The 23,504-nt window shown below is 39.3% G+C and overlaps 1 protein-coding gene across 1 annotated transcript in view; it reads right to left on the bottom strand.

Annotated features, from left to right (window-relative positions):
• The window catches only part of ADGRV1 (adhesion G protein-coupled receptor V1), a 605,676-nt gene that overhangs the window by 353,027 nt on the left and 229,145 nt on the right, over positions 1-23,504 (bottom strand). The window contains exons 67-72 of the mRNA XM_011944259.1: positions 22,892-23,111; positions 18,621-18,860; positions 17,063-17,212; positions 15,593-16,066; positions 4,140-4,283; positions 1,471-1,645 (exon numbers count right to left, since the gene is read on the bottom strand). Of these exons, the coding sequence (XP_011799649.1) occupies positions 1,471-1,645; positions 4,140-4,283; positions 15,593-16,066; positions 17,063-17,212; positions 18,621-18,860; positions 22,892-23,111 (1,403 nt within the window). The remainder of the gene's footprint in view (positions 1-1,470; positions 1,646-4,139; positions 4,284-15,592; positions 16,067-17,062; positions 17,213-18,620; positions 18,861-22,891; positions 23,112-23,504) is intronic.

Below are 23,504 nucleotides of genomic sequence, written 5' to 3'. Positions count from 1 at the left end.
TAATAAGCAATATTTCTACACATAAATCTTTTCATATGTAGCAAGTAGTTACTAACATACAATTTTTAAAAAATCACCCTAAATTGTATAGAGCTATGCATATCACCCAAAGTGACAGAGGAGTAAGGAAGTAAAAGATAAGAGTTTCTGCAGAAAAAAAAGGGCTAGAAAATAAAAAAGAAGAGATAATTAAATATCTTTAACTTAGGGAACATGCCAAAAGGAAAACAAGAGGAGCCAATGTCTCAGACATCAGATCAGGGCACCTATCCAGGGGCTAAAGAAGCCCCAGTATCCAAGGCAGTTATCACACTATGGTGTCTCTCAATCACGCAGCTAATTTCTCTCTGTTTTCTGGGACTGCTGTTAGGATGGAAGCTGGCATGAAAATGTCATTTTCACTGGCCTAGCCCTCACCCCCCATCTTCTACAGGACTTTAGCTTTCATTCCTTCTTATCTCTCAGTGATGCCAAGGTCTTGGGAAAATGAAAATCATTCCCTCCTCTCTGAGAGACTAAGGATCTCAGTCTTCCGCAGGATTCATTAGGTTTCTTACTGAGTGTAAATGGTGTTTGCCTGCTGACCAACAAGACCCTGTGAATCAAGGAGGGAGATCCTCAGATTCAGGGTCCACTGAAGGGTTCTTTATAAACTCTCATTATCTAAATTTGCAATGAGCTTTCTATAACACGGTAGAGGTCAAACCATCTAACATTCGCATCTCACTAACTCTCAAAGAGCTAATTGTATAATTTAAAAAATAAAGTATCTAAAGTAACAGCTGCCCTACTGCCAGAAATAGTCAGGTGAACATGGAAATGCATACAAGGGCTGTATGCATTTTTATTTTTCTTATTACTGTATTTGCCAAATTAGATTCTTAGAACTACTTTCAACAAGCTCCTATTGTATAGACAGAGTAGTTTGCTGACTGACCCCACTCTTTTGAGGTAAGGCATGAAGTTGTTAATTTGACTGAAAAAAGCTTCTCTCCTTTTCTCACCAAGCAACCTGCACTACTCTGATCACTTAAATATGGGAGTATTGTATTAGAAAACTACATTCAGCCAGGCGCGGTGGCTCAAGCCTGTAATCCCAGCACTTTGGGAGGCCAAGGAGGGTGGATCACGAGGTCAGGAGATCAAGACCATCCTGGCTAACATGGCGAAACCCCGTCTCTACTAAAAATACAAAAAATTAGCCGGACGTGGTAGAGGGTGCCTGTAGTCCCAGCTACTCGGAGGCTGAGGCGGGAGAATGGCGTGAACCCGGGAGGCGGAGCTTGCAGTGAGCTGAGATCCAGCCACTGCACTCCAGCCTGGGCGACACAGCGAAACTCCATCTCAAAAAAAAAAAAAAAAAAAGAAACTACATTCAGTGTCCAGAATAAGAACAACCCAAGATAATTAGTGGCCAATGATATCCTTCCAATATTCCACAGGACTCATCTTAGAAAAAATACAACTCACCCAGTGTTGGGGTCATGTTGCCAACAACAATGAATTCAGGAATTTCTAACCCAGGAGCATATCCAGTGGTCCAGGCAACCGAGAGCGCGCCATATGTGCCCCTCCTAGAAATCATAACGTGGCTTGTGCCAGCAGTGATGTTCATGAGTTGAAAAGCAGTGGAGTCAAATCCGACCTGAGGGAAAAATCATGCTTATTTTATTTCTCTCTAAACCTTCCTGTTTTCTGAGGGATGAGTTAAACATAAACTTTTCCTTGGTTTATATAATATATATCCTTGTCTTATATTGAATTAAAGAGAAGTGCTTAAGAAATAACATCTCAGATTTTAAAATTTATTTTACTTTATTATTTAGGTTATAGTCGATAGCTTTTTCTTTTTTAATCAAAAGGCTATCTTTTGAATGAACAACATCCAAAAAAGGTAAGCATAATTATGGTTAAATGAAAGGAAACTATTTTAAATGGCATTTAACACGACTTGTTCATGGGTCTTTCCAGAACCTCATTTGTAGAACTAAAATTTGCCTTCTAAGACAGAATAGTATGTTTTGTCATTTATAAAATAAGCACCACATTAGGGTTCTTTTCAGCTCCGACTAAATTTTATACCTTTTTTTGAAGAGCGGAAAACTTTAGTTTTTTTTAATACCCATCTTTATCACAAGCATCAAGTAAGATTTTGTTTTATGCACAACATTCCCAGGGTATGTGATTTATAGATGAAGTAAGTTCTGAGCAATGAGGAAGAATAAAAGCAGATTCCTGGCTTCACATTTTGATTTGAACAATTCAGTTTACCTCTTTTGGTATCAATAGCTATAAATGTGGGATACCATTTAATCAAGAGTTATATTTAAAACTCACTCTCCCCTTCTTAAATTGGAATGAAGAATAATAGAAAAACGTGAGAGGGTTCCGCAGGATAACTTCTGGAGCCACAGAAGAAAAGAAACAACTACTTTAATTTGACTCCAGCCTAGATTCTCCGTTACAGTGAGGCTGTTCTTCTTCTTCCTCTTCTTCCTCCTCTTCTTCTTCCTCTTCTTCTTCGTTTTCCTCCTCCTCCTCCTCCCCGTCCTCTCCCCCCTCTCCCCCCTCTCCCTCTCTCTCTTTCTCTCCCTCTCCCTCTCCTTCTTCTTCTTCTTCTTCTTTGACAGAATGTCACTCTGTAACCCAGGCTGGAGTGCAGTAGCATGATCTCGGCTCACCCAACCTCTGCCTCCCGGGTTCAAATGATTCTCATGCCTCAGTCTCCCCAGTAGCTGGGACTACAGACGTGTGCGACCACATGCAGCTGCTTTTGTATTTTTAGTAGAGATGGGGTTTCACCATGTTGGTCAGGCTACTCTCAAACTCCTGACCTGAGGGGATTTGCCCACCTGGGCCTCCCAAATTGCTGAGATTAAAAGCATGAGCCACCATGCCCAGCCCAGTGAGGCTTCTGCTTAGCAAATGCCAAAAGCTTTGAGTGAGATCATTCTTGCTACATGGCTAGAGGGCTGTTTTAAAATGCCCTAGCCACATCACACACACAAACACACACATACACACACACACACACACACCAAACACTGATACGAGTATAGAGTATACACCAAAGACATGAATGTACCATGATGGACTCTAGCCTTGCCCTTTGGGGTGATACAGTATTGTGACAATATGCATGGATAAGTAGTAGGAAATGTTTTACTCCAAATGAATGGTTTTGCTGAATCTTTTTTTTATAACAACCCATGAACAAAAAGAAGACAACAAAATTCAAAGCATTAATAAATTCTATTTCTTCATTCACTCTTAAAGAAGAGGAGGCAAAGAAAAAAAAACCTCTTTCTCTCAGTTATTTTAAATGCCAGTGTATTCCATTTTAAGATAAAAAGCATTCATTCTCCTTGGAGAAGATGCTCAGGAGGGAGTAGCTGAAGAGCATCCCATAGTGGCCAGAGACTATATCTGCCCATATTCCTGCCCATTCATCTGTACAGATTCCACCTCAGCATCTTAAGACAGGCTTGCCCAAGTCACTTCAGCTCCCACCTGAAGGAGCAGGATAGAATTATATCTCACAATGGCTTCAAAAATACATGTTACCATAGCCACAGACAATAGCCTTGCCTTTTTCTTATATTGACAGAATCCGCCTGAAAGGAAAGGAAAGCCCTCAAGTTGTTCTTTGTTCTCATGAGCATTTATGAAGTGATTGGGAAATAATCTTCCCTACAACGACCTCAGACAGAAGATGCAAATACTCAGATACAACCATATCACAGGATCTGACCATCAACATTTATCTACATCAGCACAAACTCGTCCCAGTAAACCAAAGTCTGAATATTAAAGATAAACATTCACAATGGTAGTACAAGAAAAAGTCTGGCATATTAGTGCTTCACTATAATTTTAATTATTTAACATAAAATACCTCAATATTAGATACATAATATCAAGAAGAGATCTGGATATGTCTCTTTTTTTCCTACTGAATGTTGAAAATAGACTAAGTATTTTTATATAATATATTGGTTACATCTACTGTGATATTCACAGTTATTTATATTTAAGAAAATAGTTACTCATGAGAAATGCTAACTCTAAGAGTCTCCGTCCTTCCTGTAAAAGCTGCTCTCTAGTGGTCTGCTGAGAGAACCACACCCAGGGCCAATTACCTGAGAATTGGCAGCTTTCTCAGAGACTGGAAGGACAGCAGATTTTGCTTCCTGAAGAATTGTTGGCATTCCATAGAAACGTCCACCGACAAGCATCACAGTCACCAGTTGCAAAGTGAAATTAGAGCCCAGTGATAGGAAGACCTATAAACAAACAGTGTCAGTGATTTAGAAATAATTTTCAGAGAAAAATGCTGTTATTTGACTTGAGCCATTAGCATACTACCTGAGGTTGCTTCAGTAGCAAACAGTTTCATCAATATATGCACTTTCCCCCATCACAAAACAAGATGTAGACTATAAAAAACTACAAATGGGCCAGGCGCGGTGGCTCATGCCTGTAATCCCAGCACTTTGGGAGGCCCAGGCGGGTGGATCACTTGAGGTCAGGAGTTCAAGACCAGCGTGGCCAATATGGTGAAACCCTGTCTCTACTTAAAAATAAAAAAAGTTAGCTGGGCTTGGTGGTGCAAGCTTGTGGTCCCAGCTACTTGGGAGGCTGAGGCAGGAGAATTACTTGAACCCAGGAGGCAGAGGTTGCAGTGAGCTGAGATTGTGCCACTGCACTCCAGCCTGGCAACAGTGCAAGACTCTGCCTCCCTCTCCCCCCCCAAAAAGGAAAAACAACAACAACAAAAAAATACAAATTTTCAAATTTTTCATGTGCCCAAATGGCTTGACCAATGACAGTAGTCACAGAGACAGTGTTCATGATGGAATCAATTGTCAAGGAAACGGAAGAGGCACTCTGGCGAAAGTGTCAGCTCCTATAAACTTGACAAAACTCACTTTCCTCCTCGTCATTGAATAATTACTAATAATTCATCATATTTACTCAAAATGAATAATTTCAGTGTACTAATTATTTGAATATGTTGGATAAATATTAATGCCATATATTATATATTTTCAAAATTTTAGAATCCAACAAAATAGGGGGAATCTGGAATTTATGTATTGATGTTATGCTAAAAGTTATTTTTGAAACTTACAGCATATTTTCCCATAGAAACATTGGTCTTGGTAATAATCCCCAAGTTATCTTACAACCTGAAATACTCCCAAAAACTTCCCATATCTTTATTGAATGTAATAAGCAGCCGTTTCTGTAAAGTCTCTTCTTTTAAGTATAATGAATTTAGACAACACGTCCTCAAATTTGCAAAATATACACCGTGGTGGTTTCAAATATTGGGCACCATGAGGGTAACAGATGTTTTATTCATTCAAAATGACATTCACTGAATATGAATCATGGGTCAAGTGCTAAAAAAGACAAATAAATCACAGAAAAACTTTAATCATATACATCCCACCTCTCCTATAAGAGTGTACCCCTCCCCCATGAAGGTCACTGGCTTGGCAGCTAATGATTTTTCTTTATCTTTATTTTCCCAAGAGTGAAGAGCCAGGTGTCAGCTTAAAGCACCAGGTCACTTGTGCTTTCCCGCCTAGCTCCTCTGCTCGTGGGCCCATCCGGTATACACAGATTTGTATGATGTGGCAGATCTCCAGGGAGCAGTCATTAAATGCTAACATGGAACATGAGTTAGAGCAGATTTGAGGAAAAGCTGGTTTATCTACAGAAGAAAATAGGTTAATTTAAAAATGAACTTGAAAGTTTTTAGGAGTTGATCGTGTTCTCAATATGCTCTTCCATTTGTGTAATCCAAGACTGTCACCAATACCATTTTCTATACTGGCTATCATTCTTTCTTTATTTTTATTATTATTATACTTTAAGTTCTGGGGTACATGTGCAGAATATGCAGTTTTGTTACATAGGTATACACATGCCATGGTGGTTTGCTGCACCCATCAACCTATCAGCTATATTAGGTATTTCTCCTAATGCTACCCCTCCCCTAGCCTCCATCCCCCGACAGGCCCTGGTGTGTGACGTTTCCCTCTCTGTGTCCATGTGTTCTCACAGTTCAACTTCCACTTATGAGTGAGAACATGCGGTGTCTGGTTTTCTGATCTTGTGTTAGTTTGCTGAGAATGATAGTGTCCAGCTTCATCCACGATTCTGCAAAGGACATGAACTCAACCGTTTTTACGGCTGCATAGTATTCCATAGTGTATATGTGTCACATTTTCTTTATCTAGTCTATCACTGATGGACATTTGGGTTGGTTCTAAGTCTTTGCTATTGTGAATAGTGCCACAATAAACATATGTGTGCATGTGTCTTTATAGTAGAATGATTTATAATCCTTTGGGTATATACCCAATAATGGGATTGCTGGGTCAAATGGATTTCTAGTCCTAGATCCTTGAGGAATAGTCACACTGTCTTCTACAATGGTTGAATTAATACACTCCCATCAAAGTGGTAAAAGTGTTCCTATTTCTCCACATCCTCTCCAGCATCTGTTGTTTCCTGACTTTTTAATGATCACCATTCTAACTGGTGTGAGATGGTATCTTATTGTGGTTTTGATTTGTATTTCTATAATGACCAGTGATAATGAGCATTTTTTTCATGTTTGTTGGCTACATAAATGTCTTCTTTTGGAAGTGTCTGTTCATATCTTTTGCCCACTTTTTGATGGAGTTTTTTTTTTGTTGTAAATTTGTTTAAGTTCTTTGTAGATTCTGGACATTAGCCCTTTGTCAGATGGATAGATTGCAAAAATTTTCTCCCATTCTGTAGGTTGCCTGTTCACTCTGATGATAGTTTCTTTTGCTGTGCAGAAGATCTTTAGTTTAATTAGATCCTATTTGTCAATTTTGGCTTTTGTTGCCATTGCTTTTGGTGTTTTAGACATGAAGCCTTTGCCCATGCCTATGTCCTGAATGGTATTTCCTAGGTTTTCTTCTAGGATTTTTATGGTTTGGGGTCTTACTTTTAAGTCTTTAATCCATCTTGAGTTAATTTTTGTATACGGTATAAGGAAGGGGCCCAGTTTCAGCTTTCTGCATATGGCTAGCCAGTTTTCCCAACACCATTGATTAAATAGGGAATCCTTTCCCCATTGCTTGTTTTTGTCAGGTTTGTCACAGATCAGATGGTTGTAGATGTGTGGTGTTATTTCTGAGGCCTCTGTTCTGTTCCATTGGTCTATATCCCTGTTTTGGTACCACTACCATGCTGTTTTGGTTACTTAGCCTTGTAGTATAGTTTGAAGTCAGGTAGCGTGATGCCTTCAGCTTTGTTCTTTTTGCTTAGGATTGTCTTGGCTATGCAGCCTCTTTTTTGGTTCCATATGAAGTTTAAAGTACTTTTTTCCAATTCTGTGAAGAAAGTCAATGGTAGCTTGATGGGGATATCACTGAATCAATAAATTACTTTGGGCAGTATGGCCATCTTAATGATATTAATTCTTCCTATCCACAAGCATGGAATGTTTCTCCATTTGTTTGTGTCCTCTCTTATTCCCTTGAGCAGTGGTTTGTAGTTGTCCTTGAAGAGGTCCTTCACATCCCTTGCAAGTTGGATTCCTAGGTATTTTATTCTCTTTGAAGCTACTGTGAATGGGAGTCCACTCATGATTTGGCACTCTGTTTGTTACTGGTATATAGGAATGTTTGTGATTTTTGCACATTGATTTTATATCCTGAGACTTTGCTGAAGTTGCTTATCAGCTTAAGGAGATCTGGGACTGAGATGAAGGTGTTTTCTAAATATACAATCATGTCATCTGCAAACAGAGATAATCTGACTTCCACTTTTCCTGTCTGAATATCCTTTATTCCTTTCTCGTCTGATTGCCCTGGCCAGAACTTCCAATACTATGTTAAATGGGAGTGGTGAGAGAGGGCATCCTTGTCTTGTGCCAGTTTTCAAAGGGAATGCTTCTAGTTTTTGCCCATTCAGTATGATATTGGTTGGTTGTCATAAATAGTTCTTATTATTTTGAGATAAATTCCATCAACACCTAGTTTATTGAGTTTTTTAGCATGAAGGGCTGCTGAATTTTGTCAAAGGCCTTTTCTGCATCTATTGAGATAATCATGTGGTTTTTGTCGTTGTTTCTGTTTATGTGATGGATTGCTTTTATTGATTTGCATATCTTGAAAAAGCCTTGCATCCCAGGTATGAAGCTGACTTGATTGTGGTAGATAAGCTTTTTGATGTGCTGCTGGATTTGGTTTGCCAGTATTTTATTGATGATTTTCACATCAATGTTCATCAGAGATATTGGCCTGAAATTTTCTTTTTTTGATGTCAGGTTTTGATATCAGAATGATGCTGGCTTCATAAAATGAGTCAGGGAGGATTCCCTCTTTTTCTTTTGTTTGGAATAGTTTCAGAAGGAATGTTACCAGCTCCTCTCTGTACCTCTGGTAGAATTCAGCGGTGAATCCGTCTGGTCCTGGACTTTTTTTTGGTTGATAGGCTATTAATTACTGCCTCAATTTCAGAACCTGTTATTTGCTCTATTCAGGGATTCGACTTCTTCCTGGTTTAGACTTGGGAGGGTGTATGTGTCCAGGAATTTATCTATTTCTTCTAGATTTTCTAGTTTATTTGCGTAGAGGTGTTTATAGTATTCTCTGATGGTGGTTTGTATTTCTGTGGGATCAGCGGTGATATCCCCGATATCATTTTTTATTGCATCTATCTGTTCTCTCTTTTCTTCTTTATTAGTTTGGCTAGCAGTCAATCTATTTTATTGATCTTTTCAAAAAATCAGCTCCTGGATTCATTGAATTTTTGAAGCATTTTTCATGTCACTATCTCCTTCAGTTCTGCTCTTATCTTAGCTATTTCTTGTCTTCTGCTAGCTTTTGAATTTTTTTGCCCTTGCTACTCTAGTTCTTTTAATTTTGATGTTAGGGTGTCGATTTTAGATCTTTCCTGCTCTCTTGTGGGCATTCAGTGCTATAAATTTCCCTCTAAACACTGTGTTAACTGTGTCAGATATTCAGGTACATTGTGTCTTTGTTCTCATTGGTTTCAAAGAACATCTTTATTTCTGCCTTCATTTTGTTATTCACCCAGTTTTGAGTGAGTTTCCCAATCCTGAGTTCTAATTTGATTGCACTGTGCTCTGAAAGACTGTTTGTTATGATTTCCATTCTTTCACATTTGCTGAGAAGTGTTTTACTTCCAATTATGTGGTCACTTTTAGAATAAGTGCTACGAGATGTTGAGAAGAATACATATTCTGTTGATTTGACATGGAGATATCTGTAGATGTCTCTTAAGTCCACTTGGTCCAGAGCTGAGTTCAAGTCCTGAATATCCTTGTTAATATTCTGTCTGGTTGATCTAATATTGACAGTGGGGTGTTAACATCTCCCATTATTATTGTGTGGGAGTCTAAGTCTTTTTGTAGGTCTCTAAGAACTTGCTTTATGAATCTGGGTGGTCCTGTATTGGGTGCATATATATTTAGGATATTTAACTCTTTTTGTTGAATTGATCCCTTTACCATTATGTAATGCCCTTCTTTGTCTCTTTTGATCTTTGCTGGTTTAAAGTCTGTTTTATCAGAGATTAGGGTTGCAATTCCTGTTTTTTTGTTTTTTTGTTTGTTTGTTTTTTGCTTTTCATTTGCTTGGTAAATATTCTTCCATTCCTTTATTTTGAGCCTATGTGTGTCTCCGCACGTGAGATGGGTCTCCTGAATACAGCACACCGATAGTTCTTGACTCTTTATCCAATTTGGCAGTCTGTGTCTTTTAATTGGGAAATTTATCCTATTTACATTTAAGGTTAATATTGTTATGTATGAATTTGATCCTGTCATTATGATGCTAGCTGGTTATTTTGCCCATTAGTTGTAGTTTCTTCATAGTGTCGATGGTCTTTACAATTTGGTATGCTTTTGCAGTGGCTGGTACCGGTTTTACTTTCCATGTTTAGTGCTTCCTTCAGGAGCTCTTATAAGGCAGGCCTGGTGGTGACAAAATCTGTCAGCATTTGCTTGTCTGTAAAGGATTTTATTTCTCCTTCACTGATGAAACTTAGTTTGGCTGGATATGAAATTCTGGGTTTAAAATTCTTTTCTTCAAGAATGTTGAATATTGGCCCCCACTCTCTTCTGGCTTGTAAGGTTTCTGCCAAGAGATCTGCTGCTAGTCTGATGGGCTTCCCTTTGTGGGTAACCCGACCTTTCTCTCTGGCTGCCCTTAACATTTTTTCCTTCATTTCCACTTTGGTGAATCTGACAATTATGTGTCTTGGAGTTGCTCTTCTGGAGGAGTATTTTTGTGGTGTTCTCTGTATTTCCTGAGTTTGAATGTTGGCCAGTCTTGCTAGGTTGGGGAAGCTCTCCTGGATAATATCCTGAAGGAGTGTTTTCCAACTTGGTTCCATTCTCCCCGTCACTTTCAGGTACACCAATCAAATGTAGATTTGGTCTTTTCACATAGTCCCATATTTCTTGGAGGCTTTGTTCATTCCTTTTTATTTTTTTTCTCTAATCTTGTCTTCTTGCTTTATTTCATTAAGTTTATCTTCAATCTATGATATCCTTTCTTCCACTTTATCGATTCAGCTATTGATACTTGTGTATGCTTCATGAAGTTCTTGTGCTGTGTTTTTGAGCTCCATCAGGTCATTTATGTTCTTCTCTAAACTCCTTATTCTAGTTAGTAATTCATCTAATCTTTTTTCAAGGTTCTTAGCTTCCTTGCATTGGGTTAGAACATGCTCCTTTAGCTCAGAGAAGTTTGTTATTATCCACCTTCTGAAGCCTACTTCTGTCAATCATCAAATTCATTCTCCATCCAGTTTTGTTCCCTTGATAGCAAGGAGTTGTGATCCTTTGGAGGAGAAGAACTGTTCTGGTTTTTGGAATTTTCAGCATTTTTGCTCTGGTTTCTCCCCCTCTTTGTAGATTTATCTACCCTTGGTCTTTAATGTTGGTGACCTTCGGATGGGGTCTCTGAGTAGATATACTGTTCCTTTCTGTTAGTTTTCCTTCTAACAGTCAGGTCCCTCTGCTGCAGGTCTGCTGGAGTTTGCTGGAGGTCCACTCCAGACCCTGTTTGCCTGGGTATCACCAGCAGAGGCTGCAGAACAGCAAAGATTGATTCCTGTTTTTTCCTCTGGAAGCTTCGACCCAGTGGGGCATGTGCCAGATGCCAGCCAGAGGTCTCCTGTATGAGTTCTCTGCCAGCCCGTACTGGGAGGTATTTCCCAGTCAGGATACATGCGGGTCAGGGACCAACTTGAGGAGGCAGTCCAACCCTTAGTAGAGCTTGAACTCTGTGCTGGGAGATCCACTGCTCTCTTCAGAGACATTAGGCAGGGACATGTAAGTCTGCTGAAGTTGTGCCCACAGTCACCCCTTCCCCCAGGTGCTCTGTCCCAGGGAGATGGGGGTTTTCTCTATAAGTCCCTGACTGGTGCTGCTGTCTTTTTCTCAGAGATGCACTGCCCAGAGAGGAGAAATCTGGCAGTCCAGCCACAGCAGCCTTGCTGCACTGTGGTGGGCTCAGCTCAGTTAGAACTTTCTGTTGGCTTTGTTTACACTGTGAGGGTAAAACCACCTACTCAAGCCTCAGCCATGGTGGACGCCCCTCCCCCAACCAAGCTCGAGCTTCCCAGGTCGATCTCAGACTGCCGCTGTGCTGGCAGTGAGATTTTCAAGCCAGTGGATCTTAGTTTGCTGGGCTCCTTGGGGGTGGGACCCGCTGAGCAAGACCACTTGGCTCCCTGGCATCAGCCCCCTCTCCAGGGGAGTGAACAGTTCTGTTTTGCTGGCATTCCAGGTACCACTGAGATATGGGGGGCGGGGGCGGAACAAAAAAAAAACTCCTGCAGCTAGACTGCTGTCTGCCCAAACAACTGTCCAGTTTTGTGCGTGAAACCCAGGGCCCTGGTGCCTGGTGGTGTAGGCACCGGAGGGAGTCTCCTGGCGTGCAGGTTGCGAAGACTATGGGAAAAGCGCAGTATCTGGGCCGGAATGCACAGTTCCTCAGGCTCGGTCTCTCATAGCTTCCCTTGGGTAGGGAGAAAATTCCCTGACCCCTTGCGCTTCTCAGGTGAGGCGACGCCCCACCCTGCTTCAGCTTGCCCTCCATGGGCTGCACCCACTGTCCAACCAGTCCCAGTCAGATGAACGGGGTACCTAAGTTGGAAACGCAGAAATCACCTGCCTTCTGCATTGATCTCACTGGGAGCTGCAGACTGGAGCTGTCCTATTCGGCCATTTTGCCAGCAATTCCTGCCTATTGTTCTTGATGGCATTGGGCACAAACAGAAACAATTTATGGTACCATAACATCCTGTGAACATGCCAACACTATTTATCCACATGCTTTTATAACTGGTTGTTCATACACTAGACAGGGAGCAACATGGCACCAGGAATTGTTTTTCAGTTATCTTTGTATCTGCTGAGCTTCTCACAATGATTGGCACATAATAAGTGCTCAATAAATGACCCAGCCACAAATATAAAATTCCTCTTGCATTCTGAAAAAGTATTTCAAACCTAGACTTGTTTCTTTAGCAGGCCAATGATTCTTATTGTCAGTTTGTGCCTCATAAAAAAATGTCAGTTGTTAACCAGGTGTTAACAACTTACCAGGTGCTAACAGTTGACAATCCAAGGTTCTGGTGTTAAACCTACATCAAGACTCTTTTGTTCTTAGAGCCTAATGGAAATCTACCCTGTTCAAAGACCCACTTGAAGGTTACAAGCCACAGCACAAGAGGTTAGATACATCATGGCCCTTGGGGTCCTTCTCTGTGGCTTACCTGTCCAAAGTCTCAACTTTTATCCCGGAAGGTAGAAGAGGGAGAACAGGATGTAAACTCTTGTAACTAATATCCTAATCTTCAAAGAGCAATGGGTTATATACCGGGTGAGAAGGAAGAAAGGGACCACTAAAAAAACTCTTGTCTTTGGTTTAAGGGCATGCCACACCTTTCCCCAAACAGTTCCTTGGAAGACTAACTCACCAATACATAAAAATCTATGTGGAGTCTTACACCACAATCCTGGAATGTGCCAGAAAGAAGGAAGATATGCAACTTGAAATAGGTTAAAGAGAGGCATTAAAGTGAGCAAAAAAGAGGGGTTTTTTGCATGCATAAACTAGTAAACTTGTGTTACTCTTTATGAAAATAGAAATCATAAAAACAATTAAAATGGGTTCAAAGACAATATTAAGAAATTCATAAATGATACTTCATTTATCGTATTAGGAAAGCTAAGTATTTTTATAAACTGCAATGCTAAGCTTTGAAATGAAATGAAAAGCGGACTACCAGGTACTGTGAAAAACAGTCTAACAACTAGGCATATCAAGGGTGTTAGTCCATGTAATAAACATCACATATTTTGGTTTTCTTACACCTGAGAGCAATTTTGTACTACACATTGCTTAGTAAAACAATACAATATCTAATCTTCTCTTTGGCATGCCTTACTGTCAAATGAAAACTTACTATAAAATGATACCAAGCTATTCCTAGAAAAGTTAAAGGATTGCCCCCTAGTGTTCTTTAGCAGCTTATAACCTGAATATGTTCAGAATGTAATGCTACGAATATATGGGAAAATGTTTCGAGTTACACAATTGAGGCATACTGTATTTTTAAAAATTTTTCTAATCTGTAAGTGAGACTTGATACATGATATTCTGGCTAACTTAATCCACCTCTCTTTTTCCATTTTTGTACTCTTAAGCTTTGACAGCTGTTGGATACAGGAAATGGAGGTTAGAAATTGATCAAGCAAGGTCATGACATTGAGTCAGTTTCCCAAAGAACTACAACAGGTCTTCAAATCACACGGTTTCATTCAATGCTCTTTCATACAAAGTTGATAATAAAAACATGAATTCCCAGCCAGGGCCACTGTCCGTGTGGAGTTTGCACATTCTCCCAATGTCTGCGTGGGTTTCTCCAGGTGTTCTGGTTTCCTCCCACATTCCAAAGATGTGCACCTGAGGCTGAATCAGCATGTGTCAATGATTCCAGTCTGAGTGAGTGTGGGTATGAGTGCGGCTGTGCCCTGCGATGGGATGGAGTCCTATCCAGGGTTGATCCCTGCCCTGAGCCCTGAGCTACCATGACAGGCTCTGGCAGCCCATGACCTTGAACTGGAATAATAGGGTGACTAATTATTTTGTTTTTATTACTCTTCTGACTAATTATTTTGCGTTCATTACTCTTTCTCAAATGTAGGTATAGCTCACATTTATTTCAATGTTTAATTTCAAAGTAGGTGGTCTTTATTTAGAAGTCTGGTGCTGTTTTTGTGACCAGAAATATGCTGTAGGAACTTAACTATTGTTTATATCAATTAGCTTATGGTAAAATTGGTTACATTGTACATCATTTCACTTAAAGCTGCAATTTCCAAGAACCTGTGGACATTAAGTGAGGACATACTGCACAGGAATGTAGGAATGACTATGAAACCCATGTCTCACTAAGAAGACCCCATTTGTTTTCTTTATTAAGCAACAACAAAAGGCTCAGGTACACAACACACCAAAATGTTGCACTGTAAATATGGATTAGTGTAATAGGCTTATTCCTTATCCAGAAATGATAACCTATTTTCTATGGATCACAAGTTTATACGAAACTAAGCTGACACTGGCTGAACACCACACCTCCATGAAAGCAGCACCCAAATGCTCGAGCCTTCACAGAATTGATTTGGGTGTTCCCAAAGGCTTCAGAATTCCCCTCTTCACCATTCTTCGACAGAGAGAATATATATCCTTTCTCATTCTCTCCTAGCTTCAGAATTCACCCTGCAAGTTTTTCTCAAGATGACTCCAATCCGTCTACTTCTTGGATAGCCTTTCTTACCTGTGAGATAATTAATCCCAATGCCATAATGAATCCAGTGGCAATGAATGCCATAATGCATGCACAGAGGATGATATAACATGTACCATCCTTGGGGGATTTAAAAAAACAGTCACATCACTTTCTGTGGTTCAGACTGAGAAAGACTGCTGGGCTGTCTGCTTGACCCACAGGATATCCATGCATTCTGATCAGTCACCCCAGATGTTGGCAGACCAGCCTGCTGTGATTTCTCCTCATGACCATTAGAGAATATCATAGCCAATTTCCTATGTTCCAACTTTTCAAAGAGAGAAGCAGGTACCAGTCTCTGTATTCACAAATCTTTTTCATGTAATCTATTTCATTGCACTACTCTTTGCTAGAAGCACAAAGAAGCCTACAAATTTCTCCCCTTTGACAAGTAGTGTATGTGTGTGTGTGTGTGTACACACGTGCATGGGTGTGCAGGTGTATATGCGCAGCACTGCAAACACTTCCTAGAACTTTGTAAGTAAGTGTCTGTTACTCTCTACACTAAAATCTATTATCTCCATCCAAATAGTAATACATTTATTACAATCTGCAAGTGTATTATCCAGTAGTTACTAAACATTTTCAAGGGCAGTTTTTGTGGTTCCATTTAAATACCTGAATAAGATTTCAAACTGATCATGAGGTAAGCACAAGCACTCCTGAAAGGGTTTTATTGGAATGATCGGAAAACTGAAGAAATGCCACAAACCTGATTCTTTATTGGCACCATGTCCACTTTATATGTGGCACCATCTTTGACCACCAGCTGCCTCTCCGCATTTTCAGTAACAATCGGCTGTTCTTTATGATCAGATGATATTCGAAGCCCAACAGCCACATCTCCAAATGTTCCAGCAAGCCGGGTGATGTTAACTTGGATGGATCTAATAAGGTTCTGCCCAATAAGTATTGACTGGCGATCAGAATACAGGGCAAATATTCCATGTGGGTCATCATTTGCATAAACAGAGAACCATGTAATACTTTTCTCCAGGTCCAGTTCGGCTCCTCCCTCTACAGAAACAAGCTGGATCATATAATCTTCCTCTATCTCAGGTACCTCATCTGGTAGCAAATGAACATCAAAGCTAGCTTCACTCTCTCCATCAGCAATGGCGAAAAATCCATTGGTGGAAAGAAAGTCTTCAGTAATGTCAAACTCACTACTTAATTCCCAGTAGACCTAAAATAAAAGAAAAAAACTCAGCAAAGTTATATAATTCAGTACATTGCACCAAATTCCTTTAAATTATGTTTTTCTCTATAATATACAAAAAGAATTGTAATTGTGCATCACTATATTCAAAGCCAAACTCTCTAAGTATATGTTAGCTTGAGACGTATATCGACTCTTTCAGGCTGTTGAATGCTATTTGCAGGACAAGATTACAAAATCTCATTATTTAAAATAATAGCACAATTTGAAGGGACACAGAGAAGCAAGCTACCTTAAAAATTCCAGTTCCACAAATAGCTTTAGTAGTGAACCACACACAATATTTGAAGGTAAAAAGTAGATAATTTGACAATTCAAGTCAGAATTTGTTTGTTTTTAATAAAAAGGAACTATCTATGAGACGTCAAAAATCAATCATTATTTTTCAAGAATTGCTGGCCTCCAAACTATGAAGTTTCAACTGAAGAAGTACCAGTTAATATCCAATACAGAAAGATAAGTCAGTGTATAGAGAAATTTCACCAAGTATGTTTTTCTAGCAAATTACCTTGATCTGTTAATCAAAAAATCATGAAAACTTACAAGGCCAAACATTCTATATAAATACACATGCAGATACAATTTCTTAAAAAAACAGTTGCTAAATGGAAAAATTCTAATGAGAAATAAGGCCTGGGAGAATTTACACAAATCATTGAGAGGCTTAAGGAGGAAAGGCTTCACTTTATAGCAAACAATAAAATGTAAAATCATTTGGTTCTTTTTTAAGTGTGAGGAAAATCTTTTGAACTAACTGTAACCAAATTTAATTTAGAGAGATAGCTAGTGGTTGATGCTGAGAGAGTCCAAAGATGTTTAAACAAAGCCTCTGTTTCTCTGAAGACTCATGTAACTTTAGTTTATTAAAAACTTTAATTAACTAGAACATGTGGTTTCTCTGTCCCTCTTAACCACATTTGTTGGGCAAACTGGTACTTTGAAAAATCAAATGAAAAATAATACCGTAATCTCTCCAAAGGTGCCCTCGACTCTTCTGACAAAGAAGGTAATGAGCAGGGGCCCTTCCAGAGCCAGAGGCTCCGAATAAGTCTTCTTAGACAAAGTCTCAGGCGCAAACTGAACAACTCCATTTGGGTCACCAAACTTTTGTATCTAAAAAATATAAACAGAGAACAGAGGAAATAATATATAAAACAATAGGGATACAATTACAGTATCCCACATATTAACAAACAGAGAAACTGAGGAAATTAAAGAAACATAAAAATGACACTTGAATATAATCTACCTAGCTACCTGATTTTTGAAAACTTCTTCATCACATTGACTGTTACCTAAAACAAGTAGGTTCTTATTCCCCAAAGATGATGGGAATTAAGAATCCAGAAAACTCCCATTTGTAGAATCCCAAGAGAATAGTAATTTGATGCCCGAATTTTGCTTTATTCATCTCATATTTACTACATTTAATCAGTTAATTTTAGCTAAATTCTTCCTACTAGCTATGATATACATGGAGAGAAGCAAGCAGGTCCTGTGAGGACTAATTTTGTGTATCAGCTTGCCAAGACTATGGTGCCCAGTTGTTTGGTCAAACGCTCATCTAGATGTCACCATGAAGGTATTTTGGAGATACAACGAATACTTACAATCAGCTGACTATACGTAAAGGAGATCACCCTCAAGAATGTGAATGGGCCTCATCTAAACAACTGAAGGCCTTAAAAGCAAAAACTGAGGTTTCCTGGAGAAAAAGGAATTCTGCCTCAAGACTGTAACTTAGGAATCCTGCTTGAGTTTTTAGCTTATTGAACTGCTCCACAAAATTGCAACTTCAACTCTTTCCTGAGTTTCCTGTCTGCCAGCCTATTTCATGGATTTTGGATTTGCTAGCCCTCACAATCATGTGAGCTTATTCCTTCAAATCTCTCTCTCTCCCACCACCCCGCTGTGTGTGTGTGTGTGTGTGTGTGTGTATGTGTGTGTGTGTGCGCACACGCGCATGTCTGTCCTATTGGTTTTGTGTCTCTGGAAAACTCTGACTGATATAGATCCCAAATACAAGTATTTTATAAACTTTAAAAAGTGGGTCATCCATCTGCATTATTTTCAGTAGTCTTGGTCCCAGCACTTTTTGCCTTAACTGAACAAGTACCATTTTTCCTTCAAACCATCTGGAATATAACTAGTTAATAATTTTTACATTCTCTGAAGACAAAGATATCCAATGTTTGGTATGCTATAACAAATACCTCTGGTATGCTATAACAAATACCTCTGCTCTAAAACAGCCAAATATTCCAAAAACACCAAATTTTTTCCAAGCTTGTAAAATAAGTATTTATCATATATTAAAATGTTTTTTAAATTACCAATAATCACGCTATGTAATGAGCTGACATGAAAACCAAAAAGTTTGACCCTTCAGAATTATTATAATTTTATTTGGTTTTATAATTTCCAATTCATCACAAGTATGTAGAGTTTCAACAAATGTAAATGTATTTTCTGATAAATCCATTAAATCCACAGTTTGTGAGAAAAATAAAGTCATACATACGGTTAATATAACATCTTTAGCTCCGGAGTCTAATTTAGCTTCTCCTTTCACAAGATGAAGTTTAATAATGAATGTCTCTTCAACTTCAATTTCTTCATGAGGATAGATTGTCAGAATTATGGTTCTCACTCCGCCTTCTCCTTCTCTAAAAGAGAAGAGCCCGCTGACCGGGTCTGCAATGTCTCCATTCTGTGGCAGTAAGGCTTCTTCAGAGTTGGGTCCTACTATCTCCCATTTCACCTACAGGATGTTTTTGGTTTTGGTATTTAATAGAGATCAATTTTAAGCAAAGAATTATTTCAGGGTATCTAGTATTAAGAAAATATATACACATACAGGAAAATTATTCTAGGATAATTCCATCAAATTGCTGTTTCATAAACTTTTTTGTTGTTGAAAATAATGATATCTGCGGCAGGGTGCAGTGGCTCACACCTGTAATCCCAGCACTTTGGGAGGCCGAGGTGGGCGGATCACCTGAGATCAGGAGACCAACCTGGCCAACATGGTGAAACCGTGTCTCTACTAAAACTACAAAAATTAGCCAGACGTGGTGACAGACGCCTGTAATCCCAGCTACTCGGGGCTGAAACAGGAGAATTGCTTGAACCCAGGAGGCAGGGGTTGCAGGGAGCCAAGATCCAGCCTAGACAACAAGAGTGAAACTCCATCTCAAAAAAAAAAAAAAAAAGATATTTGCAAAATATAAACTACATACCTATAATATTCATGAATAAAATTATCTAACAGAAGAAAAGTATTAATAACCAGTAATTTGTCATCATATAGGATAAAAAACATGTAAAAATCTATATTAAAATATATATTGGAGAAATATAAACATTTAAAAAACATACAAGTACAATACTGTCCTGCTGTGTGCACAGGCTGTGCCAATCAAAACCTATATAAATAAGACAACAAAACCATGCAAAAACTCTGCTGTAGACCATGCAAAAATGTTAAAGCTGTAGACCATGCAAAAATATTAAACCTACTTACATTCCTAGTGTAAAAGACACAGAAATCTTCATACATTGTTATAAGAAACAAAGTTTTCTAAGTTTCTATGATTTGAAATGGTATGCCTCTCACACAGTCTACAAAGAATATTGGGCACTTGTTTTTGCTTCTTACTTGATCTTTCATCAGCAGCGCGCCAGCTGACTATTTCCTTTTTCAAACACCATGTCCTGTCTTCTTGGCTTACATGATACTTAATGTGCCACCTGCCTTCCTAGTTTTCCTCCTCCTTTACTTCTCAAGCTTCTCTGCTGGCTCTCCTTCCTCTGATCTCTACATGGTGGAAGCTCAGGACTCAGCACCATATCCTTCCCGTTTCCAGATATACCCCTTAGGCCCCATGTGTTCAAACGCCTCTCCATGTGTCAACACCTTCCAAACCACAACACACACTCGCAGCTGACCTGCCTACGTGACCATGGTCCCCTGGGATGTCCAGTAGTATCTCAGAAGAACATGGCCAAAACAGAACTCTTAATTTCTCCCTGAGCTTCTGCATTTTAGTAAACAACCCTACAAACTATCCAGCTGCTCAAACTTAAATTCGAGGAGTTATCCTTGATTCCTGTGTTTCCCTCAGCCTCTCCTTCCAACCTAGTGAATTTTTCTTCCAAATATCAATGTAAATCCACTTCTCGCCATCTTTATTTTCACCACCCTGTCGGAGCCACTGTCAGCTTTGACTTGGACGATAGAGGGAAATAAATAGCCTCCTGGCCATCCTTCCTGCTCCTATGCTGCCCCACCAACTTCTTGAATCCGTTTTCCTTGCAGCAGACTTCAATAGCTGCTTTAAAAGACAATCTGGTGACATTGTTCTCTGGCTTACGATTTTCTAATGGCATCCTATTTCTACTTCGGATGAAATCTTTTTTTTTTAATTATTATACTTTAAGTTCTAGGGCACATGTCACAACGTGCAGGTTTGATACATAGGTATACATGTGCCATGTTGGTTTGCTGCACCCGTCAACTCGACATTTACATTAGGTATTTCTCCTAATGCTATCCCTCACCCAGTTCCCCACCCCCAACAGGCCCCAGTGTGTGATGTTCCCTGCCCTGTGTCCAAGTGCTCTCATTGTTCAATTCCCACCTGTAAGTGAGAAAATGTGGTGCTTGGTTTCCTGTCCCTGTGTTAGTTTGCTGAGAATGATGGTTTCCAGCTTCACTCATGTCCCTGCAAAGGACATGAACTCATCATTTTTTATGGTTGCATAGTATTCCATGGTGGATATGTGCCACATTTTCTTAATCCAGTCTATCACTGATGCACATCTGGGTTGGTTCCAAGTCTTTGCTATTGTGAATAGTGCTGCAATAAACACACGTGTGTGTGTGTCTTTATAGTAGCATGATTTATAATCCTTTGGGTATATATCCAGTAATGGGATTGCTAGGTCAAATGGTATTTCTAGTTCTAGATCCTTGAGGAATCGCCACACTGTCTTCCACAATGGCTGAACTCATTTACACTCCTACCAACAGTGTAAAAGTGTTTCTATTTCTCCACATCCTCTCCGGCAACTGTTGTTTCCTGACTTTTTAATGATCATCATTCTAACTGGAGTGAGATGGTATTTCGTCACGTTTCGATGTGCATTTGTCTGATGACCAGAGATGATGGCATTTTCTCATGTGTCTGTTGGCTGGATAAATGTCTTCTTTTGAGAAGTGTCTGTTCATATCATTTGCCCACTTTTTGATGGTGTTTTTTTTTTCTTGTAAATTTGTTTGAGTTCTTTGTAGTTTCTGGATATTAGCCCTTTGTCAGATGGGTAGTAGATTGTAAAAATTTTCTCCCATTCTGTAGGTTGCCTGTTCACTCTGATGGTAGTCTCTTTTGCCTTGCAGAAGCTCTTTAGTTTAATTAGATCACATTTGTCAATTTTGGCTTTTGTTGCCATTGCTTTTGGTGTTGTGTTTAAGTCATGAAGTCCTCGCCCATGCCTATGTTCTGAATGGTATTCTAGGTTATCTTCTAGGGTCTTTATGGTTTTAGGTCTAACATTTAAGTCTTTAATCCATCTTGAATTAATTTTTATATAAGGTGTAAGGAATGGATCCAGTTTCAGCTTTCTACATATGGCTAGCCAGTTTTCCCAACACCACTGATTAAATAGGGAATTCTTTCCCCATTTCTTGTTTTTGTCAGGTTTGTCAAAGATCAGATGGTTGTAGATGTGGGGTGTTATTTCTGAGGGCTCTGTTCTGTTCCATTGGTCTATATCTCTGTTTTGGTATCAGTACCATGCTGTTTTGGTTATGGTAGCCTTATAGTATAGTTTGAAGTCAGGTAGCATGATGCCTCCAACTTTGTTCTTTTTGCTTAGGATTGTGTTGGCAATGTGGGCTCTTTTTTGGTTCCATATGAAGTTTAAAGTACTTTTTTCCAATTCTGTGAAGAAAGTCATTGGTAGCTTGATGGGGATGGCAATGACTCTATAAATTACCTTGGGCAGTATGGCCATTTTCACTATATTGATTCTTCCTATCCATGAGCATGGAATGTTCTTCCATTTGTTTGTGTCCGCTTTTGTTTCGCTAAGCAATGAAATCTTTAACCTGGCTTAGGAAGTTCTGTGTGATCGAATATCTGTTGGGCCCTCTGATCTATCCTGTGCTATTATTCCCTTACCTCCAGGTCCCAACCACATGAACCCCTCCATGCCTGAAACATGCCAGCTTATGCCTCTGCAGAAGCTATTATTCCTTCTGCTCAAATGCTCATTCTTCTAACCTCTTTCTCATAATGCATCTTTCAGTTGAATTATCACATCCTCACCATCCAGCACAGCACTTGCAATTGTGTCTCCCAATTTTACAAGCAGAGCCCTTACTGTTATCAGATCAATTTTTTTTAGTTGTTTATTGCTCAGCTCTGCTTAATAAAATGAAAACTCTGTAAGAACGGAGATGAGGTCTGTCTAGTTCCCCAGTATATTCTCAGTACCTAGAACAGCGTGTGACACACAGAAAACATTCAACGAATACTGATGAATTACTAAATTTTATCTGAATCACTTACTTCATTTCTAACAAGCCCTCAAGGTTCCCTGAGGACAGGTGTATGCCTCATACATTTTTATGTACTTCATCTAGCTCAAAAGCTGCTGTACACATACAAGGTAATTAATAAATATTGATTGATTGTGAATAAAGAAATAAATATACTTGGGGAATGAGAAAACACACCATACTCAGTCCATCAAAAATTATATTTAAAGTCATGAGTAAAATAAATCTACCTGAATCTCTCCCAAGAGTCCTCCAGTCCGCTCCAGAACCAGTGATAAAATCATTGTGGAATTGGGATTTGGAACAGAAATTTTGCTTTGATTGAGAAACCTTACAACGCCAAACGGAGAGTCACTCTTGGCTATTATTATTTTGCTCACTAGGTGGCGTCCAAGGACCGCTCCTCCAGTAGCTCCAGTGAGTAGAATTTCAATGGGCTCCTCAAATTCACTGCATGGCAAGAAGGAGCAATTCTGTGAGTCTAAACATATTAAAGTGCTTGTAAAATCCCAATAACCAGTCATTTTCCTAATTGGTCATACATATTCAAGGCACAGTAGTCACACATCAAGTGGTAAGAAGTGGGTGCTTAGCTAAAAGAATGAATTATTAACATCAATATTATATGACCTAGGGCAGTCGTAGGGACTTTCTTGCCCTCTTTTTAATTGCTTAATGCATGAAGCAAGTGAAGTGAAGGATGTTTCCACATTCTGATTAGAGTTTTTAAGTCTAGAGAAACAGAAAATATTATTTCCTTTATTTGAAATGAAGTGACATATGCAACCACGTCGTCTCCTAGTCCCTTTCCCTACCCCTACACCCCAAAAGTATTTCACCTGT

This window comes from Colobus angolensis, unplaced genomic scaffold (genome assembly GCF_000951035.1).
Source record: "Colobus angolensis palliatus isolate OR3802 unplaced genomic scaffold, Cang.pa_1.0 Scaffold23, whole genome shotgun sequence".
Taxonomy (NCBI): Eukaryota; Metazoa; Chordata; class Mammalia; order Primates; family Cercopithecidae; genus Colobus; species Colobus angolensis.
This window is presented reverse-complemented; position numbering and strand designations above follow the sequence as displayed.